General features: G+C 56.5%; 1 protein-coding gene across 1 annotated transcript; it reads left to right on the top strand.

Annotated features, from left to right (window-relative positions):
• Positions 1-16,528: 16,528 nt before the first annotated feature.
• Positions 16,529-17,502, top strand: OTOS (otospiralin). The gene is made up of 3 exons (XM_007469943.1): positions 16,529-16,586; positions 16,699-16,725; positions 17,240-17,502. Exons 1-3 carry the CDS (start codon positions 16,529-16,531, stop codon positions 17,422-17,424), a joined length of 270 nt encoding a protein of 89 aa, XP_007470005.1. The 3' UTR covers positions 17,425-17,502.
• The last annotated feature ends 4,128 nt before the right edge of the window (positions 17,503-21,630 follow it).

The raw sequence follows: 21,630 nt of genomic DNA, 5'->3' as shown, positions 1-21,630 counted from the left end.
CCTCTCTCCCCCTCTCTACAGGCTGATGCCCCGCTGCCCCCCAATCCAGGACCCAGCCCTCCCCTTCTGCCGCCAGCCAAGCTGACCTCTGACCTCGCAGCCGAGGCCAGTGTCCTCCCTCCGTGTCCCCCCACCTGCCAAGCTTCAGGGGGGCCTCGGCATCTCCCCCCAACACCCTGCGGAGGCCCAGGGGCGGCAGCAGCATTGCCCAAACAGCAGGGCCGGCCCAAGATCACCTGCTCGGCTCGGAGCTCAGGAGCAGTGGGTCTGTCTGTCCATCCTTCTACGGCGAGGGCTAGAGACCCAGGCTGGCACACCTGCAGGCAGGTGGGCACTAGGCAGAGAGGGCACACGGAGGCCTCAGTGCCCGACCCTGAGCCACCCTGGGCGTAGCACCCACTCTAGGGAGGAAGCTGTGGGTCTCAGCTGCATGGGAGATGGCTTTCTGAAAGAGCTGCCGGGGGACGCCAAAGGCTGTCTGTGTGACCCTGAGCACCATTGCGGGGGGCGCGGAGGCCTCTGTGACCCTAGAACAGGCCCCCTGGAGCCCCAGACGCCAGCCAGGGGTGGGGACGGGTGTGGAGGCAGCAAGCCAGAGGAGGGCGGGGCCCCTGGGGTGGCCTGACAGCTCAGCTTCACCCTGAGCCCGGCGACCGGAGGCAGCGCCGTCCCCGCCGGCACCCTCCGTCATGCTGGAGGAGGAGGTGGCCTACTTTCCCTGCTGAGAGCCTCGGATCTCCAATCGTAAGAAGGCCTTTCTGCCCCGTGGCTGAATCTGAACCTCGAAGCCGCCCGGGCAAAGGGTGGGTTGGGCCTCGTGGTGGGGGAACCTTGGCCCCGAAGGCGTCCATGTCCCGGAACTGAGACCGTGCGAGGACACTTCGCAGCTGGGATTAAGGTAAGGCTCCTGAGGGACAGGTTGTCCTGGATTGTCCGGTGGGCCCAATGTCCTCACGAGGCTCCCTAAACGTGGACGCGGGGAAGGGGGGCCCACAGCAGCAGGAGTCCGAGAAGGAGATGTGACAGGAAAGCTGCTCTGGGACACCAGACGGACAGACGGCGCTGCCTCTGTGGGTGGGGGAGGGGCAGGTCTGCCAGGAGCTGGAAAAGGCAGTGAGGGGACCCCCCCCGGGCCCCCAGGAGGGACTGCCTCACCTTGACTTTAGCCCGCATCACTTTATGGACTTCACATTCCCTCTCGTCTGCATCTGGAGCCACCAGGCTTACTCAGGACAAGACGTGTCAGCCAGGCCAAGACGCGGTGCTATGGGTGGAGGCGCCCATCACGCATACCTTCGTACACAGGTGTCGTTGCCCTACAAGCTTGCCCTAAACACAGGGATTCTGAGATCCTATTTTGCACATTTCTCTATAAAGAAAAAAGTGTGTGGTGAGTTTCTAATCGTGCACCCGGAGTTTTAGTCAATTCGGTCCAAGTCGGAGTCCTGAGACCAGGAGCACGGATGTCCTTGGGTGTCTCAGCTCGAGCAGACAGCAAGGTCGCCCTTCCTCTGCCGTCTTGTCTTATTTGGGGTCAGCGGATCACAGGATGCCTGCCCGCGTTGGTGAGGATGACCTTTATTCAGTCCATGGATTCAGATGCTAGTCTCTTCTGAGACGCCCTCACAGACGCACCCAGAAAGCACGTGCACCAGTCTCTGGGCATCCCTCGGCCCAGGCAAGTTGCCACTCCTGGCCTGAAGCAGGAAAGGCCTGGTGTGCTGCCCGAGCATCCCTGAGAACTGCATCCTCCACCTTAGACCGTTTTCCTGCGCAGCTCCTGGCTTTCGGCGCCTCACCTTGCCTCGCCTCCCCCACCCCTCGCGCTTCCGCGCTGTAGGGTGTTGTTACCTCTGGCCCTGCCCCTCCCTGCCACGGTTCCAGGCACGGTGTGGGCGGGACCGCTCCTTCAAGCTCACCCAGCCCAGGACGGCTAATGGTGACGCACCTCTGCCCAGAGAGACTGCAGGTGTCCTGAATGGGTCCCACGAGACCCAGGCTGCTGAAGATGTCCTCCACGGTGCCCGAGTGCCCACGGCCAGCCCAGCACCCGGGACACGGGCAGCAGAGCAAAGGTAACGGGCTTAACGTTTGGTTTCTTGATCTCTGCAAAATTTACAAGACGGTGTGACTGTCTGAACTCAGTGCTGAGGCTTCCCAGATCTCTGGAACAGGTTCACACGAGTCCTGATGCTTAAGCTCCCTGAATGCAGGCATGTTGGCCTTTGGGGGTAATCCCATTTGGGGAATCAATCATATAAAGTAAAACTGTGAATATAAGATACAGCTCCAGGCATCTGCATGGTTGGTGGAGCGGCCAGGTCCTGGGACCCGCAGGAGAACTGCCGAGTAGACGTGGCTTTGGGCTGACAGTAGAGCCAGGGTCTCCTGGGAGTGTGCCCCTGGGGACACGTGACAACGTCCAGACATTCTGGGTTGTCTTGACAGGGGATGCTACTGGCATCAGGGGGTGGAGGCCGGAGATCCTGCTACACGTTCGCCATGCACAGGACAGCCTCGCCATGGAGCATTATTCCACCCCAGCCTCCGTGGCGTGAGGCGGAGGCACTCCGTGCTAGAGTATTAACGGCTGTTGCAGAGAGCGGGTGAATCTGATACACAGAGACCTGGCAGAGGTCCAGAGAGAAAAATGCAGCAGTGGGGAGCGTGTTTACAGAGCAGGACAAACTCTGGGCACCCTGGGCGCACACGGCGCTTGGCTGGGTGGGGAGGGGACGGGGAGAGGGTCTGTCCGCGCCGGGCCGTTAGCACTGAGGGGTCACTCAGAGAAGCAGAGTGGAGAGCGGGTGGTAACCACCTTGTCTCTCTTTTTCACTTTAAAGGTATTTCTCTGTGTGCAGTGTGTTCCCATTGTTTGGCCAGCTTAAGGGGCCAGCGGCTGACATCTCCCTGGGAGCAAAGCAGGAGGCAAGGCTCAGCTTTCAAGGCCCATGGGCTGCCTCCCGGCCGTCCAAGGAGCCGGATTTAGCGCAGCTTCAAAAGCCATTTGCAGCCCTTTTAATTCCGAGCCGCCACTGTGGCCCAGCTCGGGCCTCCTGGCTGCCTGCATCGCAGGCTCACAATACCTGCTTCTCAGATGAATCGAGGAATCTAGGACAGCCGGCGAGAACTGAGCCAGGCAAGCTGCTCCGTCATCAACCTGTTTCCACCAACAGCAGGGAAGGAAGAGCCGAAGGATCAGACAGAGGAGGCCGGCGGGCGGCCGCCAGGATGGCTGGTGCCCAGCTCCCAGCAGAGACCCTCAAAGGCAGGAGAGCCGGGAGCCCCCGACGGCGGCAAGACAGGGCCCTGCTGCCTGGACGCCTCAGTCGGGCTGAGAAACACGCCGAGCCCCGGTTCCCATAAATCCGGCTTTTATGTGGCGATGAATAGGGGTAAACAATGGATCTATTTTAGGCTGCGGAGAAACTGGCCCAGCCTGGGTCTCCCTCCTGCAATTAGGAGACTCAACGTGGCGGGGCCTGGAATCCCTGGCTGGCATGGAAGCCTCACAAAGACCAGGTCCGCCTGGGTCTGGGGGAGGAGGTTCCACCCTCCCCTGGGGTCTGTTGCTGGCAGGGCCCCCTCTCCCAGCGTGGGAGGAAGTGATGCTGGCAGCCCCGCCTGCCAGCAGGGCCCAGCTGGTGCTGGCTGCCCCATCGCCCCGTCTCTGCGAGCACAGGTTGGCCCTTGGCCTCCGGAGGTGTCCCGCAGCTCCCCCCAGAACGGGAAGCCCCTCCGCGACCCCTCCCACACGGCAGCCAGCCTCGGCAGGACCTCCCCACTCCTGCTGGAGCCCGCCCCAAAGACGTCGCAGAAGCCACAGTGCCTCCCTCCAGCCCTGCACTGCCTGCGGACGCTCAGCCCACCCGTGGGGTGGACACTGCATGTGCCAGGTTCAGCCTGACGGAGCGAGTTGGCCACAGTTACACAACAGCCCTCCCTGTCACTGCCACGGTCCAGGGGGGCATAGCACCCTCCCACCCCGGCCCTTCCTCCTCCAGGCAAGCGTCCCTCTAAAGTGCGTCTTCTCCAGACCCTCATCACCCTGTCCCAAGCCCTCCCCCGGGTGAGGATGGTAGAGGGGACGGGCATGGCTGAGGGACCTTGGTGCCACACGGCCCTCGCCCAGCTCCAGGCCTACTGGCTCCTTTGCTCCAGGCCACACTCCCTGTGCATGGGGAGAAATGCCCAGCCTGTCCCTCCTGGAAGCAACCACGTTCACCTCTACCAGCTGTTCTTCTGGTCTTCACCTACTTCTGTTCAGAGAACAGGGTTCCCCCCATGATGGTTGCCTCTGTGTGTCACCTGGGCTGGCCACGGTGCCCAGGTATTTGCTCAAATGCCAGCCTAGGCGTCACTGTGAAAGTGTTTTTTAAATGAAAGCAGACGGTCCTCCACAGTGCAGGTGGGCTAAGCAGAATGCTTTAAAAGGGAAAAGACTGAGGTCTCCAAAGAAGACGGCATCCCGCCTCCAGGCCATCTGTGGACTCAGGCCTGCAGCCTTGACTCTCCCCTGGGTGTCCCTCCTGCCAGCCTGCTCTGCAGCCTTTGAACTTGTCAGCCCCGCAATCGCATGAACCACCTCCTTAAAGTACGCCTCTCTCCCTCTGTCTGTATAGACACATCTTGTTGGTTCCGTCTCCCTGGAGACCTGGACTGATCCACACCCTGCGGTGGGCAGCCTCCGAGATGGTCCCCAGTGATCCCTGCCTGTGGGTGCCCATGCCCTCCCGTGAGTGTGGGTGGGGGCTGGTGATGGATCCTAATACCGAGAGCCTGGCAACCGTGGTGAGCAAACCGCCTCTGGGATTAGGGTACAGAAAGATGCCCGTCGTGCTCACCCTCTCTTACTCTCTGTCTCAGGGGTCAGAACCTTCCCTCTGAGGAAACCCAGTGGGCCCGAGTTCAACTACCCCATAGAGAGGCCCGTGTGGCAGGAAACCTACAGCCAACAGGGCTTTGAATCCAGGCAGCAGCCCTGCGAGTGAGGTGGCTCCTTCCCCAGCCCGGTCTTCAGGAGGTACAGCCCCAGGCGATACCTTGTGGGCGACCCCGAGTTGGGAGACCCCGAGTTGGAAGACCCCGCTGTCCTGTGCCTGGATTCCTAACCCACTCAGATTGAGTCTGTCGGTTGGGGTCTGTTGTTTGAGGTGATTGGTTACACTGGAGCAGGTAACTAACACACACCTGTTTTTTTATCATCTTAGAACTAATCTCTTGACAGCTTCCTCTCTCAACTCTGATTCTCCCTTCTCTGGCCTCCCAACACATCTCAAAGTTTGGTTAAAATCAATATTCCAGTCTCAAGGGATTACGACCAGGTAAAGAAAATGTGCTACTGAGCTAAGTTGTGCGTTCTGATGGTATTTCATTCTCTGTACGTTTTTCCCCCAGAGTTAGTTATTGCCTTGCTTTTATTTAAAAAAAAAAAAAAAGAGTGGGGGGGAAAGTGTAGTTTCCATGTACCCATTTATAATTATTCAATAAATGCTCTATCAGAATTTCCAAATGGCATCCATACCTGCCCAAGACCTCAAATGCTCAGATAACCTACTGTTGCCATTTCCTTTTCGGCTGAAAATCTAGCCCTGTCCCTGGAGTCCTGGTTCCCTGGGCCTGCAGGATACCTGTCGCTCAGGGGCTTCCCTTCACCTCTCATTGGAGGTGTGAGGCCGACTTTCTGTGTTCCGCAGCTTCTCAGTACACTGTGTCACAGAAACACGGGACAGGGAGCCTGGGAGATAGAATGTTGAGTCTGTGTAGGTCCAAAAATGCCTGTATTCTCTCCCAGTGGTGGCTGATCCATGTTTTAGGCACAGTGTCCTGCCCCCATCCAAAGGCTGGGGTCATCTTCCTGTGTCTCCCAGCTTCCAGTGTGGCCGGAGAGATCTGACACCACTGGAATTCCCATTCTTTTTATGTGATTTGTCCCTGCAGCTTGGAAACTTGTAGGCTTTCCTCTTGTGTCCAGTGTCCTGAAATTTCCAAAGTTGTGCCTCTGTGGGTCTTTTTTCTCACTGGACGGGGTGCAGCCCTGTCTTTCTGGAGGCTCAGTCTTTCCCCACGAGGACACTTCCTTGTACGACCGCTGCTGACGTTTATGTCAGATCTCCTGAATTCACCCTCTACTGTTCCCATCTTTCCTCGGCTATTTTCTTTTTTTGTCTTTTTGTTGTACTTTACGAGAGATTTTCATTACTCCTATCTTTCTGTTGATTTCTAAAATTTTAAATTATTATATTTTGAATTGTCAATACTGTTTCTTGTTTTCAGAATGCTACTTTCATTGTGACATCACATTTTGTTTCGTGGACACAATGTCTCATCCGGCACTGATAATATTAGTCTTTTAAGCCTTTTTTTCTTTCCTGCTCCCTTAAATTTAGGCTCATACCTTTAATCTTGTTAATATTGATACTGTAATAGCTATCACCAAATGCCCGGAGCTTCCTGGATGTTATCCCATGATTTTGCCCATTTCTCAGGTGAGAATCTGAGGCCCTGAGGTGGGGTGTGTCCTGCCCAGTCTCATAGCCTGTCAGACGTCAGGCCAGACTCAGGCAGTAGGATCCCTTCTGAGCCTGGGCTCTGACCACTGGACCATTCTGCCTCAGTCTGGGGCCAGCCAGGGAGGCGGAGCCCCTCACTCCCACACATCTGGCTGGCAGGATGGAGGCCCTTCATGGTCCACCCTGAGCTCGTCTCTGCCTGAGGCTCACTCCCCATCTCTCCAGAGCACAAGTCCTTCCAAGATGCCCCCAGCCTTTGGATGGGGGCCAGGACACTGCACCTAAAAGATGGATCAGCCACCACTGGGATCCAGGGCATGCTGTGGAAGTGACCCCCAGCCCCAAGTGACACCAAGTGGCACGGCAGACCCTGTTCCCTGGAGAGGGGCTGGCCAGAGGCCTGTCCCCGGACCCTGCCTCCCCACACAGCCCAAAGCCCGGGGTCGCCCCGGGTGCGTCAAGGAACCCAGGGGTCAGCTTGCACGTGCATCCCCAGCCTGCCTCAGACCACCCTCCTCTCTGCCCGCCCTGCCCCGCCACCTTCCCCTGCCCGGCCCTCACCTGACTCCCGGGAAAGTCTTTCTCTCCTCCAGCCTTGGGGAGGCTGGGTCCCCCTATGCCCAACCCACTGCCTGCGGAGAGCGGACAGGACATGCAAACCGCAGACCCGGGAGGGCACAAGATGAGTGGGCCCACGCAACCTGCAGAGGACTGGAGCGTGCCTGCCGTGCAGCCCCCAGCCCCCTCCCGCCAAGACGTCCAAATCCAGTGAAAGAAAACTCACACCTCTGAGGGATAGACATCTGGGCTGGATCCACCCTGAGGGCTGCCAGCGAGCATCTGCCTGCTAACTGAGAGGGGCCGAGAGCCTGGGAGAAGGGGGGCAGGGGGTGGGCGGGGGCACCTGAGCCAGGCCAGAAGAGGGGCTTCCTCTCCAGCCAGGGACCTGGCTGGCCTCCCCGCCCCTCAGTGAGACAGGCCTGAGGCGGGCGTCCTAGCCCTGCGGTCCAGACGCCACAGTGCTGAACACAGTTAAACGTGAGTAACTGTCAAGTGAGCGGCCATCCGGCTCCGCCGATCTCAGGAACCCTCGGCTGTCCTTCCAGAGCCATGGGTTACAGAACCCTCTGCGCCTCTTGTGGCCAGGGTGGGCCCCGAGCCACTGCCGGGAGGCTGCAGTAACACCTGGAGCATGTGCCTCCCGGGCCGGGCCGGGCTGTTCTGTCTGGGCAGCCAGCTGGACGCACCAGCTCCTCGGAGCCCAGGGGCCCACAGAAGACCGGTGGCATCGTGACGCCGGGAGCGTGTTCGAAATGCCGGGGCTTGCGGCTAGGCCTTCTGAATGAGACTCTGCCGGGGCACGGTGTGCACCCAGGGCGGGGCAGGGGGTGGCACAGAAGCAAGTGTGGTCTGACCCTCCGAGCGGGGATGCCCCTGGGCCTCCACTGTTTACTGGCGGCTCTGGCAGGTCCCCAACTCTGAGAGCCTCGGTTGGTTTCTTCCCCAGTGAGTGGGGACAAAAGCAACAGCTCTGACCACACTGGGAGGCAGGGATTTCGGTGGATGGTCCAGAGACGGGCCTGGCACAGAGAATGCCGTACGACACCAGGCCCTTAGAAGATGACATGGGTGGAAACCCAGGGATGGGGTCAGCTGAGTAAGTGTCGCGGTGTTTTATCACATAACGAGGTGACCTGGGTGCCCTTGAGGCTCACTGCGCCTTTCCGGCACACAGATCACTGAGTCTGACTTTGCCACGAGGGGAGTATGGACCCGGGTTTGGCACTGGTCTGGCCTCAGAGCGCTGCACTGCGTCCTTGGGGGGAGGACTGAGGGATACACAGGTCTGGGGCAGTCTCCAGCCCGCCTCACGCCCATCCCTCCACTCAGCCTCAGTCGTAGCACCCAGCTCCGCCCAGCTCTGCCCAGGCCTCACCTGCTCTGCAGCCCCTCGCCTGCGACCCCCCTCCATTCCCTCCGTGCTTCTCTGAGACCCCAGCACCGGACCCCTGCAGGACCCCAGCGGGCACCCCTCACCTGGAGTTTGGGGAGTTAACTCCCAAGGGCACCCCCCCAACCAACGATACAGAAGACCTCCAACCAGTGCTTCCTCTGGTCTGAGGTCTTGGGAGCCCCGGGTGGGCAACGACGTGTCCCGGGTGCAGCTTCGCCCCTTCTGTTCATGGCTCCACGTGGACTCCCAGCCCTGCTCCCTGGGACCACGTCTCAGACAGAGCATGCTGGCTACGCCCACACCGGGCCGACGCTGATGGAGCCCTGCGGTGCTGGGATGTGGCCCTCGGGAGCTCTCGGTACCCTGGGAGGCGGGGGGTGAGTGGGCAGCCCCTTGTCCTGCATCTCCCATCACTCTCCCAGGTGGCAACCGTGGACCTCTCCCTCCAGGGCCCTTTCCTCTCGCACAGCCAGGGCCACACCTACAGCCTGGACACGATTCCTGCACCACCATGGTGCCAAGGCCCTGGGCTGCCTTCCTGGTGGCCTGGGGGCACAGCCAGTCCAGCGCTGTGTCACAGACACGTCACAGGCTCCTGGCGTCTGTCACAGATCACATCTCATGCCAATGCTTCTCATTCTCTGAGTCTTGGGGCTTTGGGGCACTGCCCCCATGTCCTCATCCCTGGCCCCAAGGTCCCTAAGCTCCAAGCCAGAAAGGAAGAGGGCTCTGCTAGGAAGGTCTGCCCCACCTCTCCGGCTCCATCAGGCTCTCACTGTTACGAGCTCAGCTGGGCCCTAGACAGCCGTGGACTCCTGGTGTCTCAGACCAGGACCCTCGCTGACCAGGGGAGCTCAGGGATGCAGCCCGGCTGCTAATCCCGTGTGGTGACCAGGACCTTTGTGTTGCTCCAGGAAGGGGCATCTTGGAAAAGATATTCCCATGCTGCCCTACCTCCAGGGCTGGAGCCTCCTCTCACTGCCTGCCGGAGCCTAAAGCCTTGGCTCTGTGCCAGAGCCTGGGCTTGTCACCACGGGCCAGGCAGGGCCACATGGCTCTGAGCTGCCAGATTCACAAATACAAATACAGGCCCAGTTAGATTAGAATCTCAAATAATCAATGAATACTTTTTAGTATCGGGGTGTCCTGCATTTTATCTGTCCACCCCGGCACCTGATGGGTCCCCGCTGCCTGGCATCACTCCACCCCAGGCCAGGGTCCCCTCGGCTCAGGAGAAGGCTTCTCATGGAGTGAACTGGGACCTGGTCAGAAAATCTCACAGATCATTTAAAGGAAGGAATGATTTTTATGAAGAATCACACGGGCCTTAGGCATGTAACTCCCGAATCTCCACTCTGCCTTCGCGGGCTTTGACCAGCTTTCCTCGGATACCAGTGAGCATGGCGCCCCCTGGAGCCCACTCTCGGTTGCGCCGTCCATGATGTCAGGTGTGGGATTCCTCAGAACGCTCGGGTCTGTCCCGGTTATAACTTTCCAGAGTTCTCCAACCCACACTTGACAGTAGCTCTGTCCCACCTCGAGTGGGCCTTTCCAAGGCACCTGAGTTTTCACGCACAAAACTCTGTTCACGTTCATTAGCTTTCATGGTATTTAATTAAATCCTTTTCTTAAAATGACAAATACAGTCAGAGCCTGTGGGTTTGGGAACAAAGAATGTGGCTGTCTCTTCAATAAGTGGTGCTGGGAAAACTGGACAGGTACATGTAAAAGAATGAGATTAGATCACTCCCTAACACCATACACAAAAATCAGCTCAAAATGGACTAAAGCCTAAACGTAAGGCCAGAAACTATCAAACTCTTAGAGGAAAACATAGGCAGAACACTCTATGACATAAATCACAGCAAGATCCTTCTTGACCCATCTCCTAGAGTAATGGAGATAAAAACAAAAATAAACAAATGGGACCTAATGAAACTTCAAAGCTTTTGCACAGCAAAGGAAACCATAAACAAGACCAAAAGACAGCCCTCAGAATGGGAGAAAATATTTGCAAATGAATCAACTGACAAAGGATTAATCTCTAAAATTTACAGGCAGCTCATGCAGCTCAATAACAAAAAAATAAACAACCCAATCCAAAAATGGGCAGAAGACCTAAATAGACATTTCTCCAAAGAAGATATACAGACTGCCAACAAACACATGAAAGAATGCTCAACATCATTAATCATTAGAGAAATGCAAATCAAAACTACAATGAGATATCATCTCACACCAGTCAGAATGGCCATCATCAAAAAATCTAGAAACAATAAATGCTGGAGAGGGTGTGGAGAAAAGGGAACACTCTTGCACTGCTGGTGGGAATGTGAATTGGTACAGCCACTATGGAGAACAGTATGGAGGTTCCTTAAAAAACTACAAATAGAACTACCATATGACCCAGCAATCCCACTACTGGGCATATACCCTGAGAAAACCATAATTCAAAAAGAGTCATGTACCAAAATGTTCATTGCAGCTCTATTTACAATAGCCCGGAGATGGAAACAACCTAAGTGTCCATCGTCGGATGAATGGATAAAGAAGATGTGGCACATATATACAATGGAATATTACTCAGCCATAAAAAGAAACGAAATTGAGCTATTTGTAATGAGGTGGATAGACCTAGAGTCTGTCATACAGAGTGAAGTAAGTCAGAAAGAGAAAGACAAATACCGTATGCTAACACATATATATGGAATTTAAGAAAAAAAAATGTCATGAAGAACCTAGGGGTAAGACGGGAATAAAGACACAGACCTACTAGAGAATGGACTTGAGGATATGGGGAGGGGGAAGGGTAAGCTGTGACAAAGTGAGAGAGTGGCATGGACATATATACACTACCAAACGTAAGGTAGATAGCTAGTGGGAAGCAGCCGCATAGCACAGGGAGATCAGCTCAGGTGCTTTGTGACCGCCTGGAGGGGTGGGATAGGAAGGGTGGGAGGGAGGGAGACGCAAGAGGGAAGAGATATGGGAACATATGTATATGTATAACTGATTCACTTTGTTATACAGCAGAAACTAACACACCATTGTAAATCAATTATACCCCAATAAAGATGTTAAAAAAAAAAGAAGAATGTGGCTGTGAGAGGCGTCCCCTCCCCATGCAGGAGCAGTGGGGCGGGGGCTTCTCCAGCGGACCTGGGTCATGGCGGGGAGTGAGGGCGGCACAGCCGGGAGCAGGGACAGCCGAGTGAGTGGCCGGCAGGACCCGGCTCTCACACTGACCAGGTGAAACTGGCCAAGCTCTGACCTGACCCAGGTGTTCAGTCCGTGCTCTCAGCCAGCCCCATGCACCCTGGCCAGGAGCTGTTCCAGGCCCAGGACACTCGGATTCTCTCAGGAGCCTCGGGCTCAGAAAGGAAGTGGGCAGAGCACGGAGCCAAGAAGGAGGGCAGTGTCACCTGCTGGGACCAGGGACGTGGGACAGAGCTCCGTGGGCTGGGAGATGGGGGAGCTCCAGAGGAGGCGGGACTCCTGGCCTGGGGAGCAAGTTCCCCAGCGTTGATGCGGCAGGCACATTCCAGGGCCCGAAAGCAAAGCAGGCTGGCCACCGGGGCCCCGGGAGCGGACTGGGTGAGCAGCGTGGACCCTTCCAGAAGCAGATCAACACAGCGGGTGGAGGCGTGCTGAGGGTGGCCCTGGGAGGGGCTCAGGAAGGAGGGACCTCCAGAGGCACCGGGCAGGGGGCCTGTATCCCGGAGGACCTGTGGCTTTAGGACTTCATCATGAACAGGGCTCTGGCTTGCGTTGGGACGGCTGAAAGAACTGTGACCCAAGCGCCCTCCTGCCCTCAGGAGACCCGAGGTGGGCCGGGTGCTTGTCCTGGGGGGCGCAGGCTCTGGTGTGTGTGGGGCTCAGGCACCCTAGCAGGAGGCCACGCCTGGTGTTCCTGAGCTGGCAGCAGGGGGCGCCCCGAGACCTCCTAATGGGAGCAACTGCGGCACTGGCCCGGGAGGACCGGAATCAGGCCGCCCCTGGGGCAGGTGGAGCCGCAGAGGTGAAGGGTCCCCGGGTTGGCCGCCCCGGCCCCGCCTGCCCACACAGCTGGCAGAGCCCCGCAGCCCGGCCCCTCTCTCTGCCTGGGTAGCAAAGAGGGAGACGGGCAGCTTCTGTCCACTTCGTCCCTCAAGACCCGTATATTGCAACCAGAGATGCTTCTCACTGCAGGCAGGTGGGACCTTCGGAGGCCTCCGAGACGTCCACAGGGAGGGTGCTGTGCAGGGCAGGGCAGGGGCAGGGGCAGGGGCAGGGGCAGTGCAGGGGCAGGGGCAGTCAACCAGGCTTCAGAGATTTCACCACCACCAACGTGGGTCCCACCCCTGAACCATTATTTTAGCATCCTGCCTCAGGAGCCTGGGGGCTGGAAATCCTGACTATTTAAAAGCTCTGCAGGTGGTCCCCATGTGCAGCCAGGGTTAAGAACTTCTTTGGACAGCAGCTCTCAAAGCCTGGCCCTGGATCTGCTGAGGACCCCTGGTAATGTGATAGGAAGGCAGAGTCCTGGGCCCACCCCTGAGCTCTTGAATCAGAACTCTGAGAGGTAGGAGCCCAGGGATCTGCATTCTGCCATGTCCCCTAGGTGATTCTGACACTGCCCAGGTGGAGAACCTGCTCATTCGTGCCTCCCTACCCTAAATGTGCTCTGGGACCAGCAGCACAGACATCTCCTGGGAGCCTTGAGGGATGCAGAGTCCCAGGCTCTACCTCCAACCTGCTGAATCAGAACTGCATTTTAACAGGATCCCTGGGCGATCTGTACATAGCGTGAGAACCACTGCTTCGGGGTCCCACTGAAAAAGAACAGTACATGGCTGGGTGTGCAGAGCCCCAGCAAGGGTCACTGGGGTAAGGCTACCTGGTGAGGGGGTGAAGGGGCCATCCTCCAGGGGGCAGAGGAGTGGGCCCCAGTTGGAGTTCTCCAGGTGGGATCCTTCAGGTGGAGCCCCTCCAGGTAGAGCCCTCCGGCTGGTGCCCAAGATGTTCTGTGTGCAGGTCAGCAAGGGAGAGGAGCTTGAAGAACTCAGGAGGCAAGAAAAGGTTGGGGGTGGACACACCTGGGGGTGGACACACCTGGGGGTGGTTATGGAAGACCCAGGAGGCTGACCCAGGCCAGCAGATCAGAAAGCTAAGTAACAGCGAGCTTAGGGTGGTGGGGTTTTTTTAAGATTTTTTTTCCCCATTATAAAGGTAAACAAACTTATGGTTACCAAAGGCGAAAGGTGGGAGAGGAATCAATTAGGAGTTTGGGATTGACATCTACACACTGCTATACATAAAATAGATAATCATCAAATATCTACTGTACCGCACAGGGAGGAACCTACTCAATACTCTGTAATAACCTATATGGGAAAGAATCTGAAAAAGAATGGAAATATGTGTGTGTATAACTGAATCACTGTGCTGTACACCTGAAACCAGCACAACATTGTAAATCAACTCTACCCCAATATAAAATAAAAATTAAGTTAAAAAAATAAAAGTAATGAATTAAGGAAAATACGAATACCCAGAAAGAAGGGAAAACATATATACCCATGGCTCCCAACACCATCACTGCTCATTACTTGTGAACTTTTTCTATGTATAGTGATTTTTTGTTAAGTAATCAGTTATAAAATAAGTACTTGTAATTTTATTTCGTTTTCCCCAACATCACAGGGATGTTCGCACATCATCTTCAGACATGGAACCGTTAGTGATGGACAACGTGGTGACGACGGTAGCAAGACTGTCTGGTCCCCGTTCCCCGCCACGCCCTGGCCAGCGCACAAGTCCCCCCCAGAGCACCGGCGGTCCCAGGCCCACCGCAACGCCAGGCCCGAAACACACAGGCGCAAGACCCCGCGGAGGCTGGTTCCCGCCCGCCTTTCCAGACTTCACATCCCCAGCTCCCCACACTGCATAAGGCCTGTTCCTACCTAAACCCCGTGTCCCCTTACGCTCCAAGTGGCCCTGTTGGGTGGAGTACTGGAGCCGGGAGAGGGGCCCAGGGGGTTACAGGGCTCAGGAGGGGCTTGGGGGCTGCTTCTCTGGCCTCTGACATCAGTGGCGCCATTCGCAGTGGTCAAGGGCCTCCGTCGTCCACGCCACCAAGTGCAAGATCGAGTCCTGAAGCCAAGTGCCTACAGGAGGCACAGCTGTGGGTGACAGGCAGCTGCTGTCACAGCCCCTTAGCAGGAATAAGGAGTAAAGACTGTTGGGTTGGTTGGCTGGTAGCTTCTAAGTGTGCTGGAGTATTTGGGAAAAGGAAATGATGAGCTCAGAGCTTAAAATTCCCAGCCAGGGGCAGATAGAGAACCAGAAAGCGTCTGTGCTGTGCAGAAAACCCCCTCAGACAGGCCCGTCCGCGAGGCTGGCCCTGGGCTGGGAGCTCCCAGGAGGGTGCCCAGCCCCCTCGTGGAGCAGAGGGCCTCTCGGCCCCTAGACGTTTGTGCCAAGTGAGGCTCCTACGGAGTGCCGCTTCCTGCTGGGAGTCTGGAACCTTCACCAGGCACAGGCGCCCGCGACCACTCCCAGGAAAAGCCCCAGGCGCTGTGTCTCCGACGGGCTCCCCGGGGAGACAGCGCCTCACGGTCTCCTCACGGCTGGTGGTGCGGAGCTAAGCGTGTCACGTGAGGGGAGAGGGCTCTGGAAGCTCACGCCTGGTCCCCGACTTGTCCCTGAGCCCCTTCCTTTTACTGATGTTTCTTTGTATCCTTTCTCTGTCCTGAATCCAGCTGTGAGCACGGCCTCTGCTGAGCCCTGGGGGCCCCCTAGGGAACCTGGGAGAGGTTCTGGGGACCCCGACACAGTTACCAAGTGCCCACCTGAGGACCCCAGCTCAGTTTCCTTAAAAGAATTTCTCTCTTGGAGGCACAGGGTCCGACTTCTGAAAATAAAACCCAAAGTTCAGCCTGGTGTGTGGTCGCATCACAGGCAGGTTGAACAGAGGACTCTCGGGTCCCATCTCTGAAAGTCTGGGCATTCTGGGGGGAAGAATAGCCCCTCCTCACTTGGGTGGGGACGTGTGAGCAGATGCTGGTGGAGCAGGGGGACTCGAACCCTTAAATTCTGCTGGGGCTTCTTTGCCAGAAGGCATCCTTCCTGCGTATCTGGGGGCTATAGTCCCCTCACACCTGAGTAACCTGTAATGGTCACCTGCTAAGTAGCTGTCTTGTGTGGCGACAGACTTAATCACTGCTTATAAGCCAGAGGCGCCAGTCTGGAGGTGGGACATCAGGCTGGACACCCCGCTTCCTGCCTGTCACTGTGCCCAACGGTGACCTGTCGGCGGGGGCTGCTGACCCAGGGCTGCTATTGGCTTCCCGAGGGTCCCGTCCTGCCTGCCTGTCCCTGGGGCAGCTCTATGATTACCCTGTTCCCACAAGGGGGGCATCGCAGCCCCAATGTCAGACTTCGAATGTCTTTCTCTCCTGGTAGAAAGGAAATTGGGTTTATTTTGGGTACCAATGTTGAATTCCATCCTAAAAATCTTAGGCCTGTGCAAAAATGTTTTTCTCCCAATTTGATCTTTGGATCAGATTACCAAAAGTGGACGCCTGGGAGTTGGCTGCCAGCAGGGTCACAGAAGCCCTCAGTCCTCTGGGCGGGGATGAAATATTCAGTTTGAAGGTTCACGGAGGTGACGTCTGCCCCTTGTCCCCGGCCTTTTATAAAGAGGAGCCTGTGCGCTGGCAGCAGATGCCCGTCAGGCTACACGGCTGGGGGACAGCAGCTTCGAGGTAACCTCTGGGGAGGGCAGATGCGGGGAGGGGGGACATTCCTTAAATAGTTAAATTAAATAAGGCCAACTGATTTTGCATGGGGGGCGGGGTGGGGGGTTAGCCTCAGAAGAACTGTTTGAAGCCACTGAAATTGAAATTGTCATGAAAACACTGGCAACTTCTCTTTTTACCAGAGCTGTTTTTCCAGGAGTGGCCCACTTGTGGGTGGCGGGAGAAGTGACGGTCTGAGGGGTGGGTGGTCTCACCTGTCCGGGTTCCTCTTGCTGCAGGTGGACCTGAGCACCATTGGTTGGTGGGGGACAGACCTGGGGAAGATGAAGACCTGCCTGGTGCCCGGGCTGGCCCTCTGCCTCCTGCTGGGACCTCTGGCAGGTGAGTGGCTGCCTGTCATCCTGTGCTGTCCTGTCTAGGCACTGGGGTACCGGTGGGTGGTGAGGTCCTTCCTGGGGGGCCTCTGGGGTGACTTCTCTCCCTTCCCTCGCAGGGGCCAAGCCGGTGCAGGAGGAAGGAGGTACCGTACTGCTTTCCCGGTTCTGGTCTCACGTGTCTGGGGGGGCGGTGGGGGAAAGAAGCATGGCTGGGTGGGAGCTGGCCTCTGGTCCAGAGCAGGGGAAGTGGGAGCCCCGGCTCAGGTGTAGGCTGAGCCGCACAGGCAGAGGGACTGCAGCCTCTTCCCTGGGCCCTGTCCTCCAGCCACTGGGGACACACCGGGCAGGAGAGACCCTCTGAGCCCCCGAGGACCCCAGCATTCTCATCTCAGGCCCCTAGTCCCACCTTGGTGCAGAGCATCCAGACTCCAAGGCTGGGGGCTGTGGTGTCCTCCGAATCCCACCCGGATGCCCTACATCCCGCTCAGTGACTGCAGGATGGGCCAGACTCCGCCCTTCTCTCCTCTGTCCTGCAGGCCAGGAGCCCTGAGGGGCAGGGCTGGTGTTACCCGCAGCTGCTCCTCGGTTGGCCAGGCTCAGTGCCTCCGTGCAGGTGTGGGTGGGTCAGCCCCTGAGCACAGGTTGTCCTCCCTCCAGACCCCTACACGGAGCTGCCGGCCATGCCCTACTGGCCCTTCTCCACGTCCGACTTCTGGAACTATGTGCAACACTTCCAGGCCCTGGGGGCCTACCCGCAGCTGGAGGACATGGCCCGCACCTTCTTTGCCCACTTCCCGCTGGGGACCACCCTGGGCTTCCACGTCCCCTACAGGGAGGAGTGAGCGTCCGGGGCCGGGGGGCCCCCAGCCCGTGGGAGTCGGGCTGGCCTCGTACTGAATAAACTCCTGACTTGAAAGCACGACGCACGTGGTGGTCTTCTTGGTTTTCTCTGGAGAAGCATCTCCACTCTGCTCCACTTACTCTCTCATTTGACAAATCAGCCTGGCCCCTCTTGACCATCAGGGAACCCTTCTTAGAAAGGCCTGTGCATGGTTTCTGTCCACAGAGCACCAACTGCGACTCCCCCTGTCCTCACACTTGACCCTAGGAGGATCCCCGGAGTGCAGGTGGGGAAACTGAGGCAAGCAGACACCAGGTAACTGCCTGGCTTGTTGACGGGACCCAGGTCTCATCCAGGCAGCTGTGCCCCAGGAACCCCCCCCCCCACTTGGCCACCGAGCTGGACAGCAGGCAGACCCACAGCGGCCTCCCTGGGCTGGTGCCCTGCCGGGGCTCCTCCCCTCACGCTCAACTCACACCAGGGCAGCTGGTCTGTGGGCATTGCCGGGTGCCTGGGCGCTGGGTCTGCAGGCAGAAGGGCCCCCAAAACATGACCACCAGCAGTGCAGATTCGGGGACTTGTGGGGAGTGGGGCTGCCTGCCCTGGGCAAAGCCAGGATGCGCGAGCTTCGGGCCCCACCCCACCAGATGGCTAAGAAATCGGTTTAATGGGCTGCAAGCTGCTTTTCTTTAAAATAAAATAATAGAAAATACTTCCTATTTAACTTTAGACACTGGTATTTGTACTAGCATCTAACCATAGAAACCATTACACATAATAAGAATCTTGTAAGGTTTTGTGAAACTCGTGTGCCGCGTGTTCTGCTCGTTGGAAATACGTGATGGGAACGAACTCTGTCCTGCGCGCAGCCTCAAGGGTCTGCAGACTGTCCTTTAAGGTGAGTGAGAAGTAGGGGTTATTCTGAGAATTCTCTCCCGGGACCCTGGCATGGACACCCAGCTGGGCTGGGAGGGACCTGGGAGGGGGAGGGGAGGTGGCCGCGGTGCCCAGGCAGTGGCTGCCCACTGGCCCCAGCCGTCTAGCAAGGCTTCCTGCCCTCACTTCTGTCTCCACCTCCTGTGTCCAGGCTTCAATGTGAAAGAGGAAAGAATCTGTTGGCCTAGCCTGTCACTTTGGGAAAAACCAGTACATTCTTTGTTTCTTCTCCCCCTTAAGCTGGTCTGAGTTTGGTTTCTGTAAATTAACTGCACACACACACACACACACACACATACACACACACACACACACAGTCCCGACTCCTATGAGAGTCCACTTGTGGCAGCTGGGTCTTGATCGAACGTACCAGACAAAAGGCACCCTCACCCCCTGGACATGGTGCTGACCTGTGTGTTAATTCATGCACGTGCGTGTGTTTGTGTGTGTGTGGTCATTTACATGCCACTCGGATTTTCACGCACCCAGTTACATCAAGCATTGGAAAGTGATGGCTCCAGATGCCCCTCAAAAGTGCTCGAAGGACTGCCTCCCGTGTGCCTTCCGGGGAAGCCCCTGGGGTGCCCTGGCCAGAGTTGTGTCCCCTCTTGGACACAACCATGACCACCCAAGACACACAGCTGCATTATTAGGTGTCTTCAAAGTCCCAGCTCCTCCTCCTTCTGTTCTCGGAAGAAGAAAGCCCCACCCTCAAGCAACCCTCAGCAGATGGCCTGCCTGCCTGCCCTGTGGCCCCGGGGGCACCTGGCTCCCCATTTAGGACTCAGATTTGGCTGTGACCCTCTCTGTTCACCTGAGCACACACAGCTTCATTTCCCTTCTGTGCACCCCTCTTGGTTTCCCTTCACAGTCAGACCTGGTGGCGGGGGACCCCTCCACTTCCTGCCCCACGTCCTCAGCTGGCTTCACCCATCAATGCTCGCTACCAACAAGCACCACCGACAGCCACTGTCTTCTCATCCCTGCCTTGGCCACTGATGGCCTGGGGGACCACACGCCCGCTGTGCCCAGCAGTCAATGCCCGTTTCGACTGAAAAAAACGCACAACCTAGAAGCTGAGAATTATGTTGTATTTGGCAGACATACTGAGGACTTAAGCTCAGGAGACAGCTTCTCAGATCGGATGGTCCTGAAGAGGAAAGGGAGGAGCCAGGATCTATAGTTTTTGCCAAAAAAGACTAGGTAGTTGGGACATCAAAAGATTCCTGCTAATTAAAGAAAACCAGACATCTCAAGTGAATGAATTTAGTGCTTTTCTATGGATGGGAAGATGCAAGCGTCTGGGCTTACTGAAATTACTCCTTTGATATGCACCTGAACTATCCTGAGGGCCAGGATTCTGCTTTCCTCCATCCTGAATCCCCTCAGGGTGCTCAGTGGGAGCCGCTGCAGAGGCTGATGGCCTGATGGCCTCAACATCCTTTGTTTACTGATAGGACCTGCAACATTCTTTGTTCACACCTGTTGTCCTGGAGCAGTCACCAGTAGGGTCCCTTTCACTCTCAAAGGATATGGTCTGGATGTGGTCACCCAGTGACAAGCCCAATCCCCTGGTGCTCTCGGGGTCCCCAAGCCGACCCTGTCCTTCCTCCCCTGTGACATCACTGCCCTGCTTCTGCTCCTCCATAAACATCAGTGTCCCCTGTGGAGGACTCTGTGCCCCGCTCTCCTGGAGACCTCACCCCTCCACAGGAATGGGGGTCCCTGTGCTTTGAAACTACTCAGAAGGGGAGTTGGCTGGTACCATGGACTCAGGCTTCACTGGTCTGACTTTCCCTCGGGCACTTGGGGTGACTCGTGTCATGGTGACACTGGAGGCTCACCCACCTGGCCAGTCACTTTCCCTTCTCCCTTGGCCCTGCACTGTCCACCCACGCCTGACCCGGGGCCACAATCCCTGCTCAATCTAGGCTCAATTCCCGTCTCCCTGGAACCACCCTCCCCGTCCCCCTCCCCACCCCCACTGCTCTGGCAGCCCAGCCCCCAAGCCTACCTACTTCTAAAAGTCTAGCTCAGATATCTCATGCTCTCCTTCCCCACCGTCCCCTCCCCTCTCCCTCCTGCCCTCACTTCTCTCTCATTCACATTCTTTTTAAAAACTTATGATAAAATGCATACAACGGAACATTTACTGTCTCAACTATTTTTGAGGGGCATTAAGTGCATTCACATTGTTATGCAACCATCATCACCATCCATCTCCAGGCTATTTCTTCTCCTCATTAAGCACTAACTCCCCTTCCCCCAGCCCCATTCTACTTTCTATCTCTATGAATTTGATTACTCTGCGAACCTCATATAAGCGGAATCATACAGTATTTGTCTTTTGGAGATTTCACTAAGCATAATGTCCTCAAGGTTCATCCACATTGGAGCAGCTGTTAGAATTTCCTTCCTTTTAAAGGCTGAATAATATTCTACTGTATGGATGGACCACATTTTGCTCAACCATTCAAATGTCGATGGATACCTACCCGAGTTCTTTCACATTTTAGCCATTGTGAAAAATGTTGCTGTGAACGTGGGTGTACAACTATCTCTTCGAGACCCTGCTGTCAATTCTTTTGGGTATATGCCCAGATTAGAATCCTGGACCATACGGTGAATCTATGTTTAACTTTTGAGGAACCTCCATACTGTTTTCTACAATAGCCGCACCATTTTACATTCCAACCAACAGTGCACAAGGGTTCCAATTTCCCCACATCCTTGCTAACATTTGGTATTTTCTGGGGTTTTGACAGTAGCCATCCCGATGGATGTGGGGTGATAGCTCATTGTGGTTTGGTTTGCCTTTCTCTGATGATCAGTGATGTTGAACATCTTTTCATAGGTTTATTGGCCAGTTATAAATCTTCTTTGGATAAATGTCTATTCCAGTCCTTTGCTGATTTTTAAATCAGACTCCTTGTTTTCTGTTGTTGAATTTTAGGAGTTCTCTGTACATTCTGTATATTAATCCCTTATAAGATATATGGTTTGCAAATATCTTCTCCCATTCTGTGGGTTGCCTTTTTACTCTGTTACCCACGCATATTCTTTAATGGGTATTTCCTGGGCACCTGTCAGTGTCAGGCCCTTAGGTCCAAACTGTCTGTGGCCGCGGTGAAGTCACAGAGCAGCTTCCCTTGCGTGCCGGCAGCCACGCGGAGACCCCGCCCACCCCAGCCCCAACCAGGCCAGTCCTGCTCGCCCCGACTAATGGAGGAGGGGACCATAGCGTGGAAGGTCCTCCGGCGGCTAGACCTGC

This window comes from Lipotes vexillifer, unplaced genomic scaffold (assembly GCF_000442215.2).
Source record: "Lipotes vexillifer unplaced genomic scaffold, Lipotes_vexillifer_v1.1 scaffold988, whole genome shotgun sequence".
Classification (NCBI taxonomy): domain Eukaryota; kingdom Metazoa; phylum Chordata; class Mammalia; order Artiodactyla; family Lipotidae; genus Lipotes; species Lipotes vexillifer.
This window is presented reverse-complemented; position numbering and strand designations above follow the sequence as displayed.

Bases quoted from the DNA above. Each gene is read 5' to 3' on its own strand.
- OTOS (XM_007469943.1), top strand. From the start codon at position 16,529: ATGAAGACCTGCCTGGTGCCCGGGCTGGCCCTCTGCCTCCTGCTGGGA. The intron at 16,587-16,698 runs GTGAGTGGCTGC...CTTCCCTCGCAG, and splicing joins CCTGCTGGGACCTCTGGCAG to GGGCCAAGCCGGTGCAGGAG. The intron at 16,726-17,239 runs GTACCGTACTGC...TCCTCCCTCCAG, and splicing joins GCCGGTGCAGGAGGAAGGAG to ACCCCTACACGGAGCTGCCG.